Source organism: Ammospiza caudacuta, chromosome 14, assembly GCF_027887145.1.
Source record: "Ammospiza caudacuta isolate bAmmCau1 chromosome 14, bAmmCau1.pri, whole genome shotgun sequence".
Lineage (NCBI taxonomy): Eukaryota > Metazoa > Chordata > Aves > Passeriformes > Passerellidae > Ammospiza > Ammospiza caudacuta.
This window is the reverse complement of record NC_080606.1, coordinates 7,863,349-7,887,022: the sequence shown is the minus strand read 5'-3', so window position 1 is coordinate 7,887,022 and position 23,674 is coordinate 7,863,349. Positions and strand designations below refer to the sequence as shown.

General features: G+C 38.7%; 1 protein-coding gene across 3 annotated transcripts in view; it reads right to left on the bottom strand.

The window, feature by feature from the left end:
- Nucleotides 1–627: 627 nt before the first annotated feature.
- Nucleotides 628–23,674, bottom strand: part of MTMR1 (myotubularin related protein 1) — a 38,274-nt gene continuing 15,227 nt past the window's right edge. For all 3 annotated transcript variants that reach the window (XM_058813842.1, XM_058813841.1, XM_058813840.1), the window contains 5 exons: nt 21,753–21,959; nt 20,897–20,989; nt 15,840–15,953; nt 14,297–14,473; nt 628–2,741 (listed from right to left, as the gene is read on the bottom strand). In XM_058813842.1, coding sequence (XP_058669825.1) covers nt 2,577–2,741; nt 14,297–14,473; nt 15,840–15,953; nt 20,897–20,989; nt 21,753–21,959 — 756 coding nt within the window. In that variant the 3' untranslated portion in view covers nt 628–2,576. The remainder of the gene's footprint in view (nt 2,742–14,296; nt 14,474–15,839; nt 15,954–20,896; nt 20,990–21,752; nt 21,960–23,674) is intronic.

Below are 23,674 nucleotides of genomic sequence, written 5' to 3'. Positions count from 1 at the left end.
CAAGCCAAATGTAAGTGCTTGCTGTCTTTGCACATTCCTTTTATAGTGAGCAGTCAAAACCAAAACCCAAAGCAGAAGATGCAGTGTTTGAACCAGAAGTTAACAGCTCTGTCCAAGGTGCAGACAGGGAACAGGATTCTGCTCATCCCTTACCTAGCTCAATACTGCCTTATTGAAAAAGAAAAAAAAAAAGACAGAATTAGTTGTTAAATCAATAGGAAAAGATCTGATTATCAGGAAACAGAGTGAGTACAACCACAATCATCTCTTCAATGCAAAGCTTTGCTCTAACTCACCCATGTGAGCTACAGAATACCTCTGAATATTTCTGTGCTAAGTGTGTACAAACACATCCCCTGTGCTGACACATGGGACAGCAGGACCCTCCCCAGAGCTCTCCCTGCACATCAGGGACTCACTGAGCTCTGCTGGAACTGGTGGATACACAGCCAGTCAGCTGAAAGAACTGATATTCCTCTATGCAAAACCAAATTCTCAGAGTTTAGCTTTAAAAATCCAAGCTTAAAAATCTCAGAATGCCCAAGCTAATCCAGTCATCGCTTTTGCAATAATTATAGAGAAAATGTTGTGATCCTTAGCACAAATATAGAGAAAAACTTCAAAAGATTTTCTTTAGCACTGCATTTTGGAGATAATGTGCTTTACTTTAATATACAGTAGAAATGTCAAGGAAATCTGAAGTACAGAAGAGTTTAATTCAACACCAGCTCAACATATTTTGGCAATGTAAAATTCACTGCTGGCACACTGTTCAGCAGAACCATTTTTACAGGAAAACATCTTTCATCTATTTATAAAAAGCCTGAGGTTGATTAAGAGATGCAACACTGCAAGCCTTCCCAGACTGTGTTTGTGTAGGTGAATATTTATCATAAAAAGCATTCACTACAGTAAAAGGACATGTTGAAGTACCCTGCATTGCACAGTAAACATGTAAGAGTGGGTGCAGCACTTCAGCCTCTGCAGCTGAGGTCAGGAGGGTGCTCAGCAGCTCACCTGGCTCATTAACTGGGTGCTGGGCAGAGTTAATGCAGAGACACAGAAAGCACTGTTGTGGATTGGGAACAAAAGTGCAGCAACAAGGGAATACTCACAGTCAGGAAAACCCACAGTCACCACAGAGAATCAAATGGCTCTTAAAAATGGGGCTTAATTCCCACCAGCAGAACCTGGAGCAATATAAGAGTCAAAAAGCAGAGCTGCAATGTTTAAGTTTCCTAAGGAGAAGAACCAGGTTTGCATGAAACACAGCAGGAAAACAATCCAGGGAAAATTTGCAGCATGCACCATTTCTAGGCCTTCCAAGAATGCCAGTGAGTAGTCTTCCAAAAGGAGGAATGTTACAGAAATCAAATCTCTCCAATATGAGTATTTCTGGGAGGAGATGCAAGAAAGTTGGGAATGTATATTTAACATGACAACACAGTTAAATTATTACAGAAAAAATGCTAGTAGGAATTTAAAAAACAAAAAGCCAAGAGGCTTTATTTCAAGAAAAACAATATCATATTATTCAAAAAACTTTGTCAAACAAAGTCATTGCAAGTTAAGGTCCTCAGAAGGGTTTGGACAGGTAGGATCCATTTCTGAAGGTACAGCTTAAACCCACGGGAGGATGCAAATGTTCCACATCACATACACATGGGTGTAAATGCACACAGCTTTGCATTTTGTGTGTACACTTAGAAACAAAACACACTTACAATGAGCAGCTATACAGACTATACAATTTACACAGCTGGGTGTCATTCCAACCCCAGAATTACCATTTGCTAGAAAACAAACTATTACTTTGTACAGGACCTTGACATGAGCAAGTTTACTCCTCGCTCAGGAGGCTGAACCTGAACAATAAGCTAAACAGTCAAAAGACTTTATTTCAACTTGTACAAAAGGCATTAAAAAACCTAAAATACATGCTTTACCAAATATATTACATCATACAAGTCAGTGTGGTGTACTTGATAAACCCAGCTCAACTTCATCCACTTTTAATGGCATATTTAGTTCGAAATGTAAAACTGACTACACTGGAAAACATTTATTTTAAAATCAATTTCCAAGTGCATTACCTAAAAAAAATAAATTGCTCTAGCAAAAAAAAAAAAAAATAGAAATATATATATATATTACTGAGTGAAATAAGGAGCTCCCATTCAGAAAAACATTTTGTGTTCTGTGTAAGCATCATGTGGCATTTCAATCGATTCTCTCAACCAGGCATAGTACTCTAGACAATGTGTGAGGCATTTTTCTCTCTGCTTGGCAGATGGATTCCTTTTTAGAATGGTTAAATTGTTAGTTGCTCAAAACAAAGTTTAATTTCATGATTGGTGACTTAGCTAGAGTGTCAAAACACATGTGGGAACTGCCAACAAGAAAATACATCACATCTACTGAAGCTCTTTTTGGCCTCATTGTGATAGTATCAGACACAGAGTAAGGCATGGAGATCACAGCAATCACGAGTCACTCACAATCCTTTTGTGATGGGAGAAGCATTTCACCCTCCTCTGTTACCTGACACTGATTTTTCACGTGGCTTTAGTTCCACATCACACAGAGGTGTGCACTGGGGTGGCAGAATGGGAGGGAGAGGAGCCTCTGTCAGAGGAGGAGGAAATGGAACGTGTGGCAGCTTCCCGCTGCAAATCCTCAACCTTCTTCTGGAGCTCTGTCCTGATGGCCAGCAGCTCTTTGAGATTCTGGTGGATTGGAACCTGCCAGGTAAAGAAACAAAAGGCTTACTGTGGCTCTCATGGTGAGTTATCCTTTCCAGCAATGCATCTGCTGTTGCTTTCAATAACAAGGAATTCATCACTTGTGAATTTCAGTTTGTCAACATTTACGGAAAGTGTTTCTTTAGTCATTTGAAATGAAACATTGCAGGAAACTGTCCCTTTCTAACAACACACTTGGCAGGAAACCTATTAAAAATTGTTTGCAAATGGTTTTGATGGGATACCAAATACACTCCAATAAATGTACCTGTATCCCTTATCAATACCACTGCCAGCTGAACTCAAAATGCCTTTCCTGGGAATGATTTCTCTGGCCTGTTGGGACAGAACTTTATACATGGAGTTAAAAAAGCTGGTTCCATATGGAGCATCTCATTACTCTTCTAACCAGGCATCCTTCCAGGAGCCTGACCCCTTCCAGTGAGAAAGTGCAGCAGCCAAGTGAGTGGTGCCTGGACCTCCCAGAGTCCTACTCCAATGACTCTCTCACAGAAGTGCATTGTACAGGTTTCTGCTTCTGACATTACCCTACAAACATCAGAGATGCACCACTCTGCATCACAGCCCTTTCATATTCATCTAAAACATTCAATTATATTATGGCCAAAGGAAGATTCAAGCCATACTGGAACTTGCAGCTGTATTTGTTATCTCAGACAAGCAGAGAGAACCCTCCCCCTCTTCCAGATTCCACAACAAGGCCAAAAAAGTTTTACTGTAAGTGGCTTTTAATTTATTTTATCCTGTACAGACTCTAACTGTTTATAGCTTTTGGAAGAGCAAGAGGGGAAAAGAATTTAATTGCACTGATGCAACCATCATGGGGAAATGCAGCTCTGGGATTGCTAGATGAGTAATTTATACCCTGGGCTTCTGGAATGCCAGGGAATTGCATTCTCCCACCATCAGCTCCTGCTGCCCAGGATGGGCATTGTTAAGGCTGGGATGCACCCCTGAGCCTGCCACCTGCACATGGTGCCACGTGAAGGAAATAGCAAAAACCAGAAAGGGTTTTACTTGCTAGCAATACACAACTGAGTCAGAACTTATATTTTTGTGAATTCTCACTTTTTAAAGAACATACATCCAAAATCCATGCATTTGATATTGATATTTTCAAAACCTAACACAGAAAGATAACATTAATTTTTAACTCTTGTTCTAACTTAAAACAATTAAATAGTACCAAAGGTCTTTTTAGGTCTCTAATTTTTTGGCCATTTAGTTTTTTCCTGTTGGTGGCTTAGCCCATGAACAGAAACTTCAGTGTATTGAGAAAGTGCTGCTCCCAGTACCCTGGAAGTCATCAATTCATCCAGCATGTCATCTACAGCAATTTTAAAAGCACAACTTTTGGAGTCTTCTGCAGAACAATTGCTGCACAGCACCAGCTCCCAATGACCCTGGAGCTCTGCCCTCACTGTGAATGAATTCCCTCTCTTGCAGTTTTACCCTCCATCCTCTATAGAAACTCTTCAGCAAGTGAGGCCACAAATCTACAGATCTCCTTCACTCATCAAAGCACACCCCCCAGAAAGCCAATCCCATTTTTCTCAGGTAGACTACAGAAAGTAGAACACCTACAAACATGGCAAAACTGAGCCTGTTGATAAAGACTGTCCAAGATGGTGCAATACACTCTGTGGAAACTTCAAATTTTAGTAAAGATTGAGATTTTCTGGAATTAGCATATTTATTTTTCCCCCTCAATAAAAGATCACTTTCTCACAGACTCCTACATTAGACTTCTTCAGGAAGACATTTTCCTGAAACATGTGGGTCCCTAACAGAATGATTTACCACTGGAACCATCAGTCCCACAATGGCTCCCTGGTCATGGGAGACATGTACACCCAATTTCTGCACAGCCTAACCATGACTCAGTAAAGCAGGGCAGATTTCACACGGGCATCAGCTGCTGGGGTCACTGCAGAGCTCACACACTCTCAAAAAGCAGCTCCACAGAACTGGCTTTTGGGGTACCTACCACAAATCCTTCCAGGGTACAGCACACAAAAGCTGCTGCAGGACCTGGCAAGCTCTGCAAAGTGCTCTGGGGAAGGAAAGTGTGGCTGCACTCTCATCCCTCTGCATGCCCAGAGCCTCACTGAGCAGCTCCTGCTCCAGCCCTGACGCAAGTGCTGCTCTCCCCGCAGGTCCATCCTGAAGAGCAGAGCTGCCTCTCAATAAATTAGCTAAATAACAATAATGACATTTAAAAAGCCTGTGTATATTCAACTCACACACAAAACTCTTCAACATTAAGATTGCAAAATTACACTCTCAAAGAATTAGGAGATGTCAGAATGAAGATTACTTCTCCAGCCTCAATTCAGCCTTCCTGTACATCTGTATAAAATCATTGGTCAAATAAATATTAAAACACTAGCTTCCCCCTTGTATTCCTCATTTACTCGGTGCACAGGCTGATGCTACTTAATTAATGAGAAGTTATTCAATATTTAGTTTTCTTTGCAGTCTCTGACCTCATCTTTTATTTATTGTTCCGAATTTAAAATGCTCAAGTTTCCTTTTCTGTACTTTCATCTCATGTCAAGAAACAAATTTATTTCTGCAGCACCCTAATGAGGTATGGGACTATTAACACTCTACTTTTACAAACAAGGATCTAAAGCCAGCACCTCCTAATTTAACAGAGAACTTGGGAATTCTGCAGCTGGGGCATGTGGGTACCAAGCAGGACACCCAGTAAATAAGGACAAAAAGAGGGATCATTCTGTTCCAGGTGAGCTCCCTTACAACAGAGGAATCCTGTGGCAAAGGCAAGGAGAAATGTCATTTCTCTCAGGGGATAACTCCTTCTCTGCCTGCAGCCATGTCCCCTCCAGACTTTCCCAGACTCTGTTCCATGGGTTGAACAAAAGCCAACACCTCCAGCACTTGGAGCATTATTCACTCCTATTCCCTGCTAGACAACTCTCTCACAGACTCTGTATAAAATCCATCTCTCAGTCCTTTGATTTATTCTCAGTTCTTGAGAATTCACTGAGGTTATTGCAGCCTCAGACCTCCAAATTGGAGGAATTTCTTCCAGCATATGAGCAGGACAATTTCTGAAATATAATCTCACTAAAACCTCATGTTTTCCCTAGAGATTGAGCCTTTATAGAAAAACAGGCCCTTGCCCCAACAGAAGTCCTCTAAGTTTCCCAATATTTTCAGATGGGAAAACATTTTTCTTAGTCACAGTCTCATAAGCAACCGAGCCTTCTTGGATTAAGTCTTACAAAACAATTCAGTCAGACTCAAACCTGGGGACTCAATGCAAACCAGCAGAGCCCAGCTAAGCTGTGAGCAAGGCAGAGTAGTCTCTTATAGTAGGGAAGAAAAGGGGTCACCTTTTGGCAATCTTTCAGTGAGGGCATGCTAGATTTAAACACTGCAGGACAGTTCCACATAAATATCATCATGCCATTTCATCTGGCAGTGTAAACACAACAGAAGAGTTTTCTGATAAGATGCCTTTCCCAGGAAAATATTCTTTTTGATTGCCATTAACACAGCATCATGTAGATGCACACAATAAACAATAAAATTCCAGAAATAGGTTTTACATATTAAACTTCCAATACACACTTCAATTTCATTAAATAACACGCCAAATTCAGTGTAGAAAAATCTCAAGCAGCTCAATTTTCAAGCAGCTGACAATAGCTGATTTTTTAGTAACAAAAGGTTCATGTTCCAATTACATTACCACAGGGTAAGGAAAAGATGGCATAGGCAGCTAAGTATCACAGAAGTTCCTACAAGAAGACCTGAAAATCAGCCTGGCAAAGATGAAGGAAGAAGAGTAAAAAGATGAAACATCGTGAATCAAATTCTGTCACGAAAAACATTAAAATTAAAAAGTCAGTTCATTTCCACACTTCCTAAAGACTTATTCCCAGGGAGACCTGCTGCTGCCAGTATATCCTCAAACCAAATTCTCACAGATAACCATCTCCATTTTTGTCACTTCACCCTGTTCTCTTTCATCATGAGATTCCTCTCTCAATTAAACCTTCTTCAGAAGGAAATGGGTCCAACAACCTCCACAATAACACCTGTGAATAAATGGCTTGCTGTGAACAAGGCTCTCCTTCACTCTGCCACTGTGTAGGATGAAAGGAAGTGGAAGAGTGACAGATTCTGTAAGGAACAAGAAGTTTGAAGAAGATTGTTTATTACAAGATCTTGTTACCACCTTAACCCTAGCACTGTGTACTTGCACAGCACAAGTAGCATCTCCAAGGCAAGCTTTTATTACTGTCTTGTTAAGAAATCATGTAATTGGTTTGCCTGAGATGAATTTGTTGGGAAGCTGACAGCAGCTGTACTGCTTTCTACTCTCTCATTCTGCCTCTCAATTAGGAGTGGAAGCTCAAAAGATGACTCTGGACCTATCACCCAGCTGCATTCAACTTATTTTTGCTGCTCTAGTCCACAGATTTTCATCCTTTCCTTTGTCACACCAGTGTCCCCACAGTGATGCTGCCAGGCAACACTCAGCTTCTACACCATCATTTCTGTCCATAACCCAGCTAAAAGCACAGAACTATTTCTACTGCATGAGAGGAGCCTACACAGATGAAACTCTACCCAGCAGTGCATCTACAGGTTGGCTGGGCTGGGAAATGTCCTGGGCCATTGCTCTTCAGGATGTTTTTCAAGTGCTATTTAAACTATTACCTCAATGAGCTGAAAACCAGTACATTTCATTTCTGTGATTTAACACAATAGTCCAGTAAAAATGAAGTAGAAACATAAAGGTGAAAGTACTACATACCTTTTCATGGATTTTGGAGGGTGAGCTTCCTAAAAAAAAAAATCTGCTATGTCCTATTTACAAGAAATAGAAATAAATTTCTCTAGTCACATAAAATTTACTATGAACAGTTAGAAGCTGATCACCCCAAAACAAAATTGGCACTGCATCTAATACAGCTAGCAACAGAACCAAACAGGGACAAGAACATGGAGTTTGCCAGCAGCACTAAGTAGTGGGGAGAAGGGTCTGGATGCTTGGGAAGTCTGACCTCACTCCAGGCATTAACCCAAAAGCTGGCCCAGGAAAAGCTGCAGAAGAATCTTTCTACAATGCTTCAAAAAGACTTTTCAGTGTTGGGGCTTTTTTGTTTTCTCCCCCCTATTTTTTTGTTTTGTAGATTTTTTTTAGTTTTTTTTTAATTGTTACTGTAATAGTGACCCAGGAAGTCAGACTACATGCTGCTCCCCTACCTCTCCCACCACTTACCCAAACCCTGAGCCCCAAGTTCTTTTACCTGTCCTGAGCAATACCCTCAGCATTAAATATAAGTTTTACAAACTTCTCCCTGTTGTCCACGATTCTGGCATCTTTCTATTTGACTTTAAGCTCTAACCAAATTCTGTACCATCACATTCAAATCCCTAGTTCTATTCCATTACCTCTCTTTCACTGAGTTATCTTAACGAGCTAAGTTTTTTGGAAACAGAAAGTAAAAAGAATATTCAACTCACCAGGAAGATTTTATTTGGGGAAGCTCACATTTTTTCCCATTTCTTGCCATTTTAACATTTTTCTAAGTGTTTAGTTCAACTTCTCTCCACCAAGGCACAATGCAACATAGGACCTGATTCCCTCCTCAAACAACCTTCACCTGTAGCTACCTTCAACTTCTGAAATTCTTCCCTGTTACTTGCTTCTTCTCCCTTTCCCTTCCTATTTCATTCAAAAGCAGGTACTTTTCCTCCACCTAAACAGTAGGTTTTCTGCCTACATTGAGCAGAAAAATATTTACAAGACTGCTAAAAACATTCTTTATTACTAAAAATACCATTGATATGAAACCATTTTTTAAACTGAATTATCCACATATATCAAAAGCAGAACCTGGAGCAGAGCACATGTCACTCCACAGTTATGATGAATTATTCCTGCTGGGGAAGGATTTAAAGAAAAATAAAGTGTTTATTTTTAAACTATACCCACTAGAAAAACTATAGTTATGCTACACCATATACTACAACCTACACAAAAACCATCTAGACATGAGACAGCTTCATTTCCTCAGAAATTCAAGCCTTCCTCTTCACAGAATTACTACAGTTCACTTTCAGTATTGATTTTCAGGTTTTCATTCCCAAGGAATGCTTCAGGATCCTGAAGTGCTTTTGGATAGCAAAATTTGTCAACACAAGGATGGATAAAAGAGAAATTATAATAGTTACTCACTTATAATACCACCAAGTCCTAACTGGATGGATATCTAGTGTGTGTTACTCCACTAGCTCAAGGACAGCCATTCACATGAAAATTGTTCAGCAGTGAATGCATTTTGCCTTGTTCAGTGAGCACACTTTATCTATTTTAGCAACAGGGAAGGAAAGCTGCAGAAGAAAATGGTTATTTTGAATTCATTGCTCAGCTTAAGACTGTCAGTTTTCCAAAAACCTACTCTGTGCTTTGGAAAGACAACAATATCTTTCACTGGAGCTTTTTGTTCCTCTCTGTGAAGAACTGGAACTCTGACAGCCTAGAGAATAGGACACCTGTAGCAAAAGGCAATCTCAGATGATGAAGACAGCAATTCTCAGTAACAGGCAATATTTCCACACTTCTTACTCCTGAGAGATCAAGAAAGAAGCCCTGGCCCCCTGGAAAAAAAAAGGGCAGAAATTATGAATTTTGGATAGCAAAACTCATAATTTCCCCACAGCTATCAGGTGGGAACTGGAACAACTGATGGATTTCCAGACTCAGGAAACTGCCCATGCTACCAGCTGATGCCACTGCTTGTTAAAACCTACAGCCCACTTAGATTTAGACATCTGAGACACGAGTGAGAGAAATGGAGTGCTTGCCCTTCAGAATGTGCTAGAAACTCCCAAAATGAAGATTATTTGCACAGTACCAGCTTCTCCCACTCTGTGCACATTCTGATGCTCACTATAGGATACCAATTAATTTTTCTTAGGTAACTACAGTTTCTTTCAGCATCCAGGATAAGCAGTTAGTCTGTATTTTATTCCATACTGATTGAATACTGAGACTTCCATCTATAGATAAAAATTATCTGCAGTAAACTGGACTCTGGAAATCTTGACTTGACACTGAACTAGAGAGAAACTACCAAGTACTGGCCAAAACCTGCCTCATCTCACAAGGAACTCTTTGTTTATTGCAGGGATGAAATCTGCTTTGCTAAGGTCACACTCAGCTGTCTAAGCCACAATTCCTTCTCCTGACATCTCCTGCCTCACTCTTTCATCCAAAATCAGGGACTCAGGACCAGCAGTGCCAAGCAGTTCCAGAGCTGTGTGATAGCTCTGTCCTGCCACAAAATGGTGGTAAATCAAATGTATGGACTTTCAAAAATATCCCAACGGCAACTTGCTGGGAGGGGAACACACCAGCAGTGACTGAAGGCAGGGATAAATCCATGAACACTCCATGTGCCAGCAGTAAGTTACATGCAGTAAGTTACACATTATCCCATTACATGCAGGATAAAGCATTTCAGTAATTATGTTTTCCAGTTTATTGTCAGCAATTTTCCCAGCGACACTCAGGATCTTATTTGTTGTTTTCACTATACAATATTCTGTGTTTATTGACACTGAAGCACAGCTGACATCTGATTGCTCAACTGTTCAACACATCAAATCCTTTGGCAATAGCATCAAATAAAAGCAGCAATTGTAAGCTATTTATATACTTTACAGCCATTTCTGTACATACTGAACAAAAAGCTTTACTTATTCCTACCTCTCCCTTTACATCTTTAAGTGAGCTGCTAACCAGCCAACAGAATTTCCTGACTCTTGCACAGAAGTTTTGAGATTGCCTTTAGCAGATGATCCCACCACAGAAGCTGAACTGAATTTCTAGGTGATAGATGGTGCTAGCCTTTTACTCTGGATGACAGTCCACACACATGAAGAAAAGAATGAATTTGAAAAATTACAAGGATTTCTGTAGTTTCAACATGAGCACTGTGGCCAAATTTACAGAACAGAGCTTGAAGAAAAATTACCAAGCATAGGAAAAAAAAAAAACCAACATGAAACTAAAACTAAACTAAGCTCTGTCCTCCAAGCTTAAAACATAATTTCCAAGAAAGCATAAAAAGAACTAAACATATCCTAATGGACTTGCAAAGTTTGGTGACTAAAATGCATTATTTTCCTTGCCTCTCACAGCTTGGCTGGAAAGGACTGGAACTTTTACTCATGCTCTGTATATATGAATGATGGGGTGTGTTAGTTCAAAACTACTGCCCCTGCAGAGATCATGTGCATGGCTGTGTCCTCCCCACCTTCCAGAGATGCCCAAGGAGATATCTAATGACATCTGGCAGCCAAAACTCCTCAAATCAGTGTCAAGAGGATGAAATGACTACACAGAAAAGGGGAAAATATATATCAACTGAAAAAATTCAAAGGTATCATATCATCTAATGTATTCCAGACTAGCAGGGTCACCTGTAAGGCCATACCCACAGCTCCCACACCTCTGTATGGCAGAATGGAAGAGCTTCTCTTCCACATGACACATACAAATATACATTTCTCCAACTCAAAGAAAGGGCAAATCTGAAAAAGGTCTTCTCAGTCAATGAACTCAAATAAGACAGAGCTTAAATCTATCTAATTTTCTTGGGACAAGAAGCCAATAATGATGGAACACCTCCAAACTTAAACCAAAGAACATTTTATTTCACTTAAGAATTAGCATGACCTTGCTGAAGCACAATTTAGCAACAAGAGATGTCCACATTTAACCTAGAATTTTCCACAGTGTTCAGTTCTCAGACTCCTGAGCTTTGACCCCTATGGAAAGAGGCTGTGCATCCTTAAGTGCACAACATCTACTGCAATACAAAATAAACAGGGCTCTTGATGCAAATAATCATGATCAAAACCGCCATGTCAGGCTTCTACAAAGCTCAGACAGAACTGAAGTTATATAATTCTAAGCAATCTTTATAGAACATAAGAACAAATGCTGAACTCTGTATGTTCTAGAGCAATGAAGAATATGCTCAGACTGTACCACACTGGTAAAGGCTGAGACACAGATATTTGAAGACAGAGTAGAATAATACAAAAACAAATAAATGTTATATCAAGTTAGCATTCAGTAATTTTCAAATTTAAAAAATTACAGGTCATATATGCTCATTCCAATAAATCAGGCAATGAAGCGCAATGAAACTTCTCTCAGCCCATTTGAAAATCAAGCTCAAATGAGAAAACCTAAAATATTGCCTCCAACCAAAACCTGCCCTTCTGCTCCTGCGAGATTTCCCTCCCATAACACCAAGTTGGTTCAAAACAGGTATCAAAGATGCATTCTGATTATATTCAAAGTACTATTATTCATCTTCCCTTAAATTCACCTATTGGGCTTTTTCTCCTTTTTGGTGAGCACCTCGAAAACAATAAACATGGTTTAGTTTTTTAAAGATGTTTTTTCACATGATAAAACAGTACAAGGTTGCCTTGAAGTAATCATCAGACAACTTATTCATGTTCAGTGTTTAATTTTCTCTTATATTTAGTTGAAAACCAAGATAACACATTAAAAGGTATTCAACAAAATCACCTTTTACCAGTAGGCAGGGATGCCCATTGTTTTAATAAATCCACTGATTAGGAATTTTTTCACTGAAGATAAGTGAAGACCTGCTGGGTGTCACAGGGGTCACTGCCTTTTTTTCTGTCACTGAATGCATCTGAATGTTACTGAATTGGTTAACAGGGTGTGACACCAGACAATGCAAACACAGAGGAAAGCAAACTTATTATGCTGTGATTAGTATATTCTTATTGCATTTAGTATATTCTGTGATTGTTTATTTATTTACTTGTATGAGTTTGTGCTTACATAATTAGACTGGTGAATGCAATTCGGAAAAAAAGCAACTTGTAATTTCTGCCGCTAATTTATCCAAGTAGATTTGAAACACTCCCAAATGTTGGTCACAAACATAAATTCAAGCCAGAGACAAGAGGAAAGGGATTATGTATCAAGACAAAACTTACATGGCAGAATTAAAAAGTTGAAACACTTTTTAAGTACTTGAAGAAAAGCAGGTGCAGGAGAGCTAAGGCAGTTACCAGGAGCAGCACATTTTGCTCCCTTCAGCTGCTGATGGAGGGACCTGCTCTCTCAAGTGACTGAGTCTCATGTGCAGAGGGACTGAGGAGCATCTCCCACAGAAGCAGGCAGAGCACTCAGCAGTGAGCAGAGCTTTCACTAAGAGATGACAGCTCTGCTGTTTTCTCATTGTGGCATCCCCACCCTCCCTCTTTTGGAGCAGGACTGGCTTTCATGTGGCTCACAAAGCCTGCTTGCTCTCAGGGCCTGGAGATCTTCATCGAATACAAGCCATAAACCAACACTACTGCAGCTAGTGCAAACACCTCCCAAATGGAATTCAGCAAACAGGCTGAAGGAAAGATGGCATTTTGCTAAAGAGCAGCTGACAATTTCACTTGCAAATTATATAATCTAAAATACACCATCTTTCAAAGTTTTAACAAGTAAGAGAAACAAAGCAGCTCAGAGGAAACAAGTCAGTGAGAAAAGCAAACAATCCAGACTTTTCCAGGACCTTAAAAGCTATTTCTCAGAAATACCTCTGGACTTCTACCAGTGTAGTGGCCTTGAAACTTACCTTGGAAAACCATCTTTTACAACAGCCTCTGACTTGTGGATGTCTAATAAATCTGAAACTCACATCTCATCCTAACTGCTAGAAGATGAAAGCACCTTTTGAGCAATCACTTAATACAGGTAATTCATCATAATATGCTTGGAGGTACCTTGGAATGTTACCTTAATAAAGAGATGGTGTAGCACACAGATTTTTTATGGTTGTGACACAATCTGAATGCTCTTTCTTCAGACTTCTAAGCATGAGAACATATGGAGCATTTATCTGATGAGATTTAGAGATTTATCTCAATAGCAGACATTACTTATAAGAACAAATACTGGATGAATCAAGGAGCATGTATAGGGAGTGTTTAATCTTTAGTATGCCAGCTTAAAACTACAAAAGTCAATTGAAGACAAGCATCCATGGGATGCTTATTTAGAGAGCCTGCAAAATGAGTTGGTTAGTCCAGTTCTTTCAGAAACTGCTGCTGTAATTTATGTCAGTGGTGGGGAAAGGGCAAGACATGATTAAAACAAAGGTACACAAAAACTAGGAGAAGGACAAGGCAATAAACGTATTAAAAAGTGTTACAAAGTATTATAAAAGTAATCTTCTGACAAAAAAAGACTGTTAATCATTGCAAGCCAATACAGTGATACTGTAACTCCCTAGTTTGTGACAGCAGAAAAAGGAAAACATCCTTTTTCCATGTTTGACCACATCCTGCACTATCTTCATTACAAACACCTTTTTCCCTATCAGCTGAAATAAGTGCAACAAATGAGCACTTCTGTATTAAATGCTGCATTTGACACTAGGAAAAATAATAATTTCTCTTATTTCTGTGACCTTCAATAAAATATAAAGATGTGTGAGAGCTCCTACCTGAGGCCTCATCCTGGGGTTCCACCTGATGTAGTAATTCACCCACAGCTCCAAATGGTTCAGGCTGGCAACAGGATACAGGACATGGTTTTCATAGTTTACATAGAAGGGATTTGTGAATTCCTCTAACTGGCTGTTTATATAGGACCACAGAGATACAGTCTTTGTGCTCACCTCCTGTTTGGAAAAAAGTAAAAAAAAAAAAAATTAATGGTACGGATTGCAAAATTTTAAAATATGATGTTAATATCTGCATATCAGTATTTCTGTCAGAATTTTGCCTTATCAACTAGAAAAGTACATGCAGGCTGAGACACTTCCAGTAGCTGTTCACTGAACAGCCTTAAAACTTTAGCAAAACATGTGAACACTTATTTTGGTCCAAGGCTCATAGAGAAAGGAGATTCAGACATATTATCTTCAGAGACACTAAAGGCTAGTTGAGCAATATATACAGTACTTAAATACATGCTTACACACTGAAAAACTGAACTAAAAAGATTAGCTTTAACAAGAATATCGGTGAAGAGACAGGGAGTTTGGAAGATCCAAAACAGTGTCTGTGAAAAATAATTTTTCATTCTTCCCATTCATACCATTTGCTCCTAACAAAAAATTGATATTATGCTTTAAACAGACTACTTGTACATTTATTTGCACTTCTAAAAGTTGTATTATTCTAAATTTAATCAGCATAATAATGGTTAGATCAAAGATTGGAAATCTGAACTTACATCAGATTCATCTTGCAAATTTAAACTCCTTCAGTGTTGTAAAGCATGTGTTTCTACTACTGCATTTCTCTATTGAGAATTGCATCTGACTATTTATTTATGAAAGAAAGCTGTCTGGAAACCCTGCATTTGCTGAGAACATGTTATTCAGCTCCATCTTGTGGTATTTACATGCAACTTTTCCCCTACAGAAGCAGTAGAGAAAAATTAAAAAAAAAAAAAAAAAACAGAACTAAATATAACAAGGAGTTGTAACTTGCTCGAAAAAATGAGGCAGTAAAAACAAAAACCCACAAGTAAGCAGAAGTGCTCTTGGAATAGCAATGAACTTCTATTTTTTCTTCACAAACACATAATATTTCATTGAATCCTAACTTCATTCATTTAGATAATTTTAATTTCTGTAGTCCTCAGCCACAAGTTCCATCCAGTTATGTCCTATAGTAGCCTGCCATGGCATCATAGGAATTCCTTCAGAAATAGTGAAAGAAATGCTAATATTATTTGATAATTACTACTATTTAAAATTTTGTGTTTTGGCTGAAAACACCTGCAAGAGGACTTAGTGAAACCCTCAGCCCCCCAGACAGATGGTACCTAAAGAATTATCACCAAAGTGCCACCTCACTTAATAGCAGGGCATTCAGTATATATTTCTCATACTATGCCATTTAATGTCTGCACTGATTTTTAAGACTGTGTGACAAATGTATTTAAAAACACAGCTCAGATAATCTTAGGTAATTTTCTATGCATTTTAATACAAAAAAATCAGAAAACCAAGAATGTGCATTATACTAATTATTTACCTCTTTTAATCTCTCTTTTTCACAGTTGCATAAGAAAGTCCCAAAGAGACAGCTATAAAGGTGATCCAGAATGGTGATCAAAAATAACTCATTGAATTCAAAGGCTGCAGGAAACTGATATTAAAAAAAAAGGGTAAAATTACTTTCAGCGTTATTTTAAGCAGTGTAGAAAGGAAGAAAACCAGACATAAGAAGTAACCAAATAATCCAGGTAATATTTTTGTCCTATTTAGGGATTATTTGCAGGAAAACTCAGCAATTTCAGTAACTCCCACTTCAATAATTCATTTCACCTACGTACTTCTCTACAAATACTTCTCAGAGCTATACTTTACATTCATTATCCAAGTATACCAGAATACAAACATTAGCTGATGTGAAACTGGTGATATAAAGCAATCCATTTTAAGAAGCTCTAACAGTGTTCTGTTCTACCCCAAGCCCTCTTAAACATATGCTTTAGATCTTTTACTACAGAACAAGAAAACATTCTGGGGAGAAAAAAAAGCAAAAATACGATAATGGCATTTAAGAGTTTTATTTCCTATTTCAACATGCAATGAACTGAATAATAAAGACTACTACACATACATTGTGCTTAACATTTAATTAAAACTTTTCTATCACTTTCTACTCCAGTAAGTCACTTTTCTCCATTTCACCCTGAGTTTACTATCAGCTATATACAATAAGCCTTGAATCCCTCTTCTTCTGTATGGGAAAGTAAATCCTGTACATCTGAAATGAAAGAACTCTTATTCCCCTGAGCACCATTAGGTATTTTATTCACAAGCACAGGTTACCTGATACATTCTAAGACAAACAGTCAGAAATCTGAAAATGTTTCTCCTAATCTGTAGAGCTCTAAAATTCATAAAGGAAGAAATTACTACAAAATGCATGGGCTGCTGCCCATTCAGATGGAAAAAGTCTTTCTTCAATCAAATTTTATGGTAAGACTACATGTGGCAACTACTTGATGTGCCAAAATAGCTTTATGTCCAGTGTGACAAGGGCAGCAAATACAGACATGGAATGATAGACATTTAGAAGAATAACAAATTGAGAAGACTTAAGGAAAACTTCAGAAGTAGCATTTCTCTCGTTAACAATAAAGAGCATGTAATAAGAGAATAATGTCCAGGACAAATGAAATAAACTTTGTGCATTCCCTCTAAAAAAGCACATCTTCACAGAAGTCTAAAAGACAAAGTTTTAGATCTGCAAGGCAGAATTTCCTGCTACATGGAGAAACCTTAAGTCAGTATTTCAGATGTGCAGAAAGCACAGTCCTTCTTAAGAGGACTGGTTTCTGTTTTGTGCCACTGACGAACACTGAATACCTTGGCAAGTGTCTCAAGAGCTACTTAAAATGAAGATGACTCCTATAGTTAGGAGGAATAACAGCAATTGGGACTGTGGGTGAACTAGCTGATCCAGAAATTCCTCTTCAGTGTCAGCTGTGATTTATGAAGGGCAAATGTTTATTCATGTTGAAAGTAAAGAGTTGAATAACACACAATGGGTGTGCTTGTAGTGAACCCAGACAGAGCTAAGTTTTAAACAATGTTTCATAAAAAACAAGACTGATCTAAGACAAACATTGTAAAAGCATTCTCTTTCCAAGACTTCTCTAGCTAATATATACCATCTCTTGACTGAAATTTTTGAGTAGGGAGATTATCAGCACCATGACACAGAAAATGAAGGGGAGCCTTTTCTTCTATGACTCTGCTGCAGATTGTGCACTGTTCATCAGCACAGTGTGCTCACACTGGGGCTTCTCTTGCAAATCATGGGTTGTTTTCAACCTCCTCACCATTTGTTTTCATAAGGCACAGAGGAAACTAAGATTATCAAAATCTCTTTTTCAGTCATGTTCATAAGTTTACTTTTGAACTTCCTTCTCTCTAGGAAGTCATGCCAAAACTTAATTACAAAACAATGATGCTAGAAACACAGCTATTACTTTAAGGAAGCATGAACAGAACTTGACAAGCAGGTGTGCTGAACTAAGTCAGGAGAAAATTCACTGGGTCTCAGATCTCAGCCTGCTGTGTCCAACTCAAAGCAGCAATCAGATACAGAGAGCAAAAATAATTTGCACAGGATCAAAATGATATTTGGAAAAAACTTTGAAGACAAAGTGTCTCCTAGAGGGACTCCCTTTAACTGAAAGCATTTAATGAGCCCTGTCACATCAGGGTTCTGTGTTGTGACAGGTTCATCCTAATCAGAAGGAGGCTGACATGGCCACTATTCCAATCCAGTGAAGCATATTCAAAGTTCCATACATCAGGGCTTGCTCTCCAACTAGTTTATTAATAAGTGATAGCACTTTATTGAAACCCAGTCTTTGGATACAAGAGTGTACTGTTGGAGCTGATGTATCAAGACTGTAGAGCTTCTATTACTGCTGAAAAATCACTGACCTAAAAATGCCTTTCTCTGTAGTTCCAAGCCTATTAGTGTCTGCCTGAAGATTCAGGTGGAAAAATTCCCCAAATGGAAATTTACTTCTTCTCAAATCCACTAATTATGAGAAAACACATGGGTCATTAAAATCCCCCACTTGTTGCTGTGGGAGTTGTTGGGGGATTTTTGTAAAGTGGCATTTAAAATAAGAAATTATCTTGTTTAAGTCTGATGGTGAGAAGTGGCATTTGATTCAGAGACATGCAAAATACACTTCCTTTTTAATCAATGAGCTTGTTCTGTACTACAGTAACATTGGAACACTTGGCAGAACAACTGTGCAATGGACAATAATGGTTAACTGAACACTAGGCAGAGGAACAGTGCACTGCTGAATCCAGTGAAAAATGCACCTACAGCAACAGCTGACACCCAGTAACAAACAGGATGAAACTTTCTGCTGACTTTCTGCAGACCTTCCTCCTGTGAGGGTTCAGTGCCTGAAAGGTAGGAAGTTAAACTGCAGGGCTACATGCAAATTTTACAGTTCTGTTTCATTTTTAACCAGGCATCAGTATTTCATCAGCTCACATGTGGCCTTTCCAGTTTGACATCTGCTACTCAGTATCACCAGAATTTACTAACAGAGGAGGGAAATAATTTCACCATGAGGCTTTTTATTAAAATCTGATGTCAATGTACTTCTCTCAAGTTCTCTGTTATTTTATTTGTGTCATGAAGACCATAAACCCAAGGGAAAATATAAGGCTGTCAAGGCCTATATTTCATTGTCTGAAGCTATCTGGAAGTTTGTATCTTAGTGGGAAGTTAGGGATTCTCTCACTTAAGGTGACTGTTTTAAGAATGTAACTCTTAGACCCCAAAAGAGCTTATTTGGTGGCTTTTAGCCCATGCCCAAAGCAGAGCCCTTACACCCTCCAGTCATTAACACTTACTTAAGCTTTGGAACACTTCACATATGTTTGCCATGAATTCTAAAGCACAAAACTATCACTGTTTTATGAGCAAATGATCTACACAATGATAAAATAGAATCCTGTTTTTCAAAGGTCTGTGTCAAGGTAATGACAGTCTTCACATCTATTCTCTAAGAGTTCAAGTCAATTGAAAAATTAAAATAAGTGGGCAAGGACTGTTCAAGAATAACTTTTTCTATTTTTTTCCTGTGCAACATTGACATAGGGATTTTTTTATGTCACTGCTGTTCAGGAATTTCAGAACAATTTCTGGATCCAGATTTTGAACAGATGTGGTATTGGCAAAATGTTGCATAGATTCCCCTCTGCCCCCATCCCTTTCTCTTTTTTAAAGCAGAGGCAACTAAACTGTTTATAGCAAGAAATAGGAGGCAGCAAGGGAGATCACAAAAACAGAAGAGACTGCTCTCAATTAAGGATCTCCCCAGAGGACTTTTGTTCCTACCAGGTGTTTAGAACTGCTCCTCTTTGCTATTGTTATTAGCTTTCCTCTGAAACAGGGACAGAATTTTTCATTTATTTTCTCCAGCCATACTAAACAGCACATTAATGCTGAAATATAGATACACAGAAAGTCTACAAGACCCCCTGGAGAAGGGCCCACTATAACAGCAGGGAACTTTCATAAAGCACCAAAGATGACTGTTTGGAATACAAATTTTGGAAAGTATGATGTAAGTTTTAAGAACCATGCTCAGAACAAGAAGACTAAGGTAAGAGATCTGGGAGTGCTAGGATCAAATGGAACCAGACTGTTACCCTCCTCCCTTCAAATCACAAACTACAGAGAATTCAGTATAACAGCTTTTACCATAAAAGCACAGATCCTTGTTAGGCTTCAAGGAGGTAAAAAAAAGGAAAGAAGAAAAAAGAAAAGATAGAGAGGAAGGTAAAAACCAAAGGAGTCAAGAACCAAGAACTTCTAAATCACTTGGAAATAAAGCCTTCAGGTGGGCAACCCATTTCAATAACCCCATTAAAGAATGGCAATATAAAAGCACAAAAAAAGCTTAGGTTTTTGCTCATGGAGGCACAAATAAAGAAAATGAAGACTAAATACATTCAATAACTTAACATTTCAGAACAAAAATGAGAATCTGAATATTTTGGTACCTTAAGAATCACTAATTTCAGAGATCTCCCCTGATCTAGAAGTAAGAGCAGTGATGGAAGTAAGAAAACTTAGCAGAGAATAGGCTTGTGTGGTATAAATGTTGTCCTGTATACATAAGGATGAAAATGTTCACATTTGAGATATATATAAAAGAACTCTCTACTACCCTCAGGTCACAGTCAGTCCAGATTTTTGCTGTTTCTTAAGGACAATCTAAATCCATATGAACATTTACTCCACCAGTGAACATACAACACAAATAATCTATTTCATCAACAACTCTTATTTATATAAACAGTAAACCCTTTTAAAGCCTGTTTTAAACAGAAAAAAAATGCTGGTTTCAAGACAGGATCTCTATTCCAGCTCCCTGTACCTCACTTTCAACAGAAATTTCTCTCTGCAGCCACAGAGCAACAAACTTCAGGTAAACATGCTACTACTCTGTACAGGAATGTGTTCTCCTACACAAATTATGTTTCCAAGATAAAGACTGATACCTCACAGAAATGCACTCTTCAGCATCTTACCTGCCTTGTCATCTGCCAAACACAGTCAATGAACTGCAGGAAGATGGGAGACCTGTCAGCATCGGCGTGATCGTCATCTCCGTGTCCCACTCGCTGCAAGTCAGAGCACACTGATTTCAGCCTGGTCTGCAGTACCTCCCCAACTCTGCACAGCTCAGGAACTCTTAAACATGTTCCAGGAGTGAACAAGACAAGCAAGTCCTCCATAACATTAACCTGTATTTTTCAACTACTAAAAATGCCTCCCAATATTAAATTAGGGACATGCCTTCAGCGTTGAGCAGAGCTGGAAAGCTCTACCAGTTGCCTCTCCATCTTCTACTGCACAGCCACTGATTTCTACCAGTGGGTGAAAGTGGTAGGAATTTGTTAAGACTGAGCTGAAAAAATGGTTATTCTATATCCACCTGCCATAACTACATGCCACTTCTACTAAATAATCCTAAGAGTCAGAGCCCACAGAATGTCATAACAATTTATTCTAATTCCCCACTAACCCAAGTGTTAAATAAACACTTCAACCTTAAATCAGAGTAATAACTCCAGCCATTTTACACTTTAGAAACCTTAATTGTTTTCCTTGGTTCTCCATAACGTAAGTTATAATCCCTCATTCTCATAAAAAAGCCACATGACTTTTTCTCACCATTACACTCAACCACTTCATTTTTTTTAACTTTATATTATACATGACATGGAGGTTTCTGGTTAAAAATGAATGGGTCACAGTTCTCTGACACACTCAGATCATTAAAGAGATACCAGAGACAATAACTAAAATGCAGCAGTAAAAAAACTGCTATTCAAAGTAAAAGCCCTGAAGGTGACAAACTGCACACTACATTTTCCAGCTTACCATTGCAAATCGATGTCCAAAACTTATCCACTCTTTCTCTACAAGCACTTCAAAGCCCTTGATGGTTCTGTAGTAGCTGTCCAGCATGAGCATGGCCAGAGCAGTGAGCTGTGCAGTCCGGTCCCAGCCATCACTGCAGTGCACCACTACAGAGGTTTTACCAGACTCAATTTTATCTGCAATTCTGACCGCTCCAGCGAGAAGCATCTTTTAAAAAATGAAGAAACAAGTGTATTAAATACTACCAAAACTCTACCCCAAAAAATTAAGATTTTATACTCTTTAAGTCATGTTTTAAAATTTCAGATTAATTACATAATCATCCTGAGGACAATGCTTTAAATTAGAGATTTCCAACCAGTGGTGTGCATGTTCCTAGAGGCAAAAAGACTGTGTGCACTCTCTTGTTCAGAGAGAGAGCTTACCAGCTCTCCATTACTAGAAGCACACAACAAATGAACCTGGGAATCCCTTCTCTAAATTAACTGATATTCTGTATTAGGATGAAAAGACAAATACAAATTACAAATACTGTAATCTATTCCAAAGGCTGAAGTTTCGAGGTTTTCAAAAGTTCATTTCACATTAATCAATCACTCTTTCTTGCTTCATTTTCAAGTTCAACTGAAACTACTGAGTTTAGAGAAAAGGACAAAGCATCTAGCTAGTCTGTACCAAAACACAACCCAAATACCCCTGGCTGGGAGCCAGTTCTGATTTGCTGCTGCATGAAGTATACACGATATTCAACAGCCTGGATTTGCTATTATGGTAGAACTGAAGAATGCCAGAGGGGAAATACCAAGAAACAACACAGAAGTGTCTATGAGAGAACAGAGTTTGTGGTATGAACTAGTTAACTGCCAATTATTTCAGTTGGAAAGCTCTATTGCATTAATATTAACACAGTTTGGTCTTCAATAAAAGCAGAAAACAAATCTATTTAACATACAGGTATGCAATAGCTTGCTTTAAAGAGAACACAGATGCCTCTGAAGGAAAACAGCTGGAAATAAAACAATAGAACAGGTACAGGAAATGAGCAGGGAATGGGAGACAGAAACCACATTTACTATTAATTCAGCAGATATCTGTGGAGTATGTGAAGCACTTTATTCCACTGCGGACAACAGCCTTTAGAAAACAGCTTCCTCTACAAATTTATTATTCTTTACAGATTTTTCAAAACTTGGTAACCATCACAGTATTTCAGTTAGGGCTCCTAACAAAGAACTGGCTTTGGACTGGTTTCCAAAATGAGAATTGAAAAATAGTTAATAGCAGAAGTTCTACCCTCAGACAGCAAATACTCCAGGAATGCAATAAGCACCAAGTGCCTCTACTCATGTTGTTATTCCTGTCTGCACACACTGAGTTACTGCTGCCTTCACTCCCAGACCACCTCTGGAGCACTGTGGGTGCCAGGGCTGGAAGGTGAATTTCCAGTGATGCATTACATTCAACTGGGACACAGCCACACTGGTCTGGGCCCAGAAAACAGCAGATGTGTTTAGAGTAAAGCTGTGGAGTGTTAGTGCTACAGCAAGCTAAATCAAAAGGCAAAGAACTCTTGGAAGAAATCTCAGAGAGACACTATCAACACTGTTAATACAATAATGGCAGCCTTTAAGGTATCAGCCAGTTTCTGCTGTCAGGACCTTAAACTGAAGTAGCATGTAAGGGACAGATCCATGAAGAATGTCACACATGCATCAACTCTTCAAAATAATTTAAAAGACATTTCCAATTGCTATGCTATTGTCACCTGTCCTACAGGGGTATCAAAGTTCACTCCTGTCACTGCCTGATCCAAGAACCCCACCAGAGTCAGTGGCAATGAAACGTGACCACAAACACAAAACAGACAATTGTAAAAGGCCAGGCTGATAAGAAAAGTGTTCCAGATACTCAATGCTGTTAGA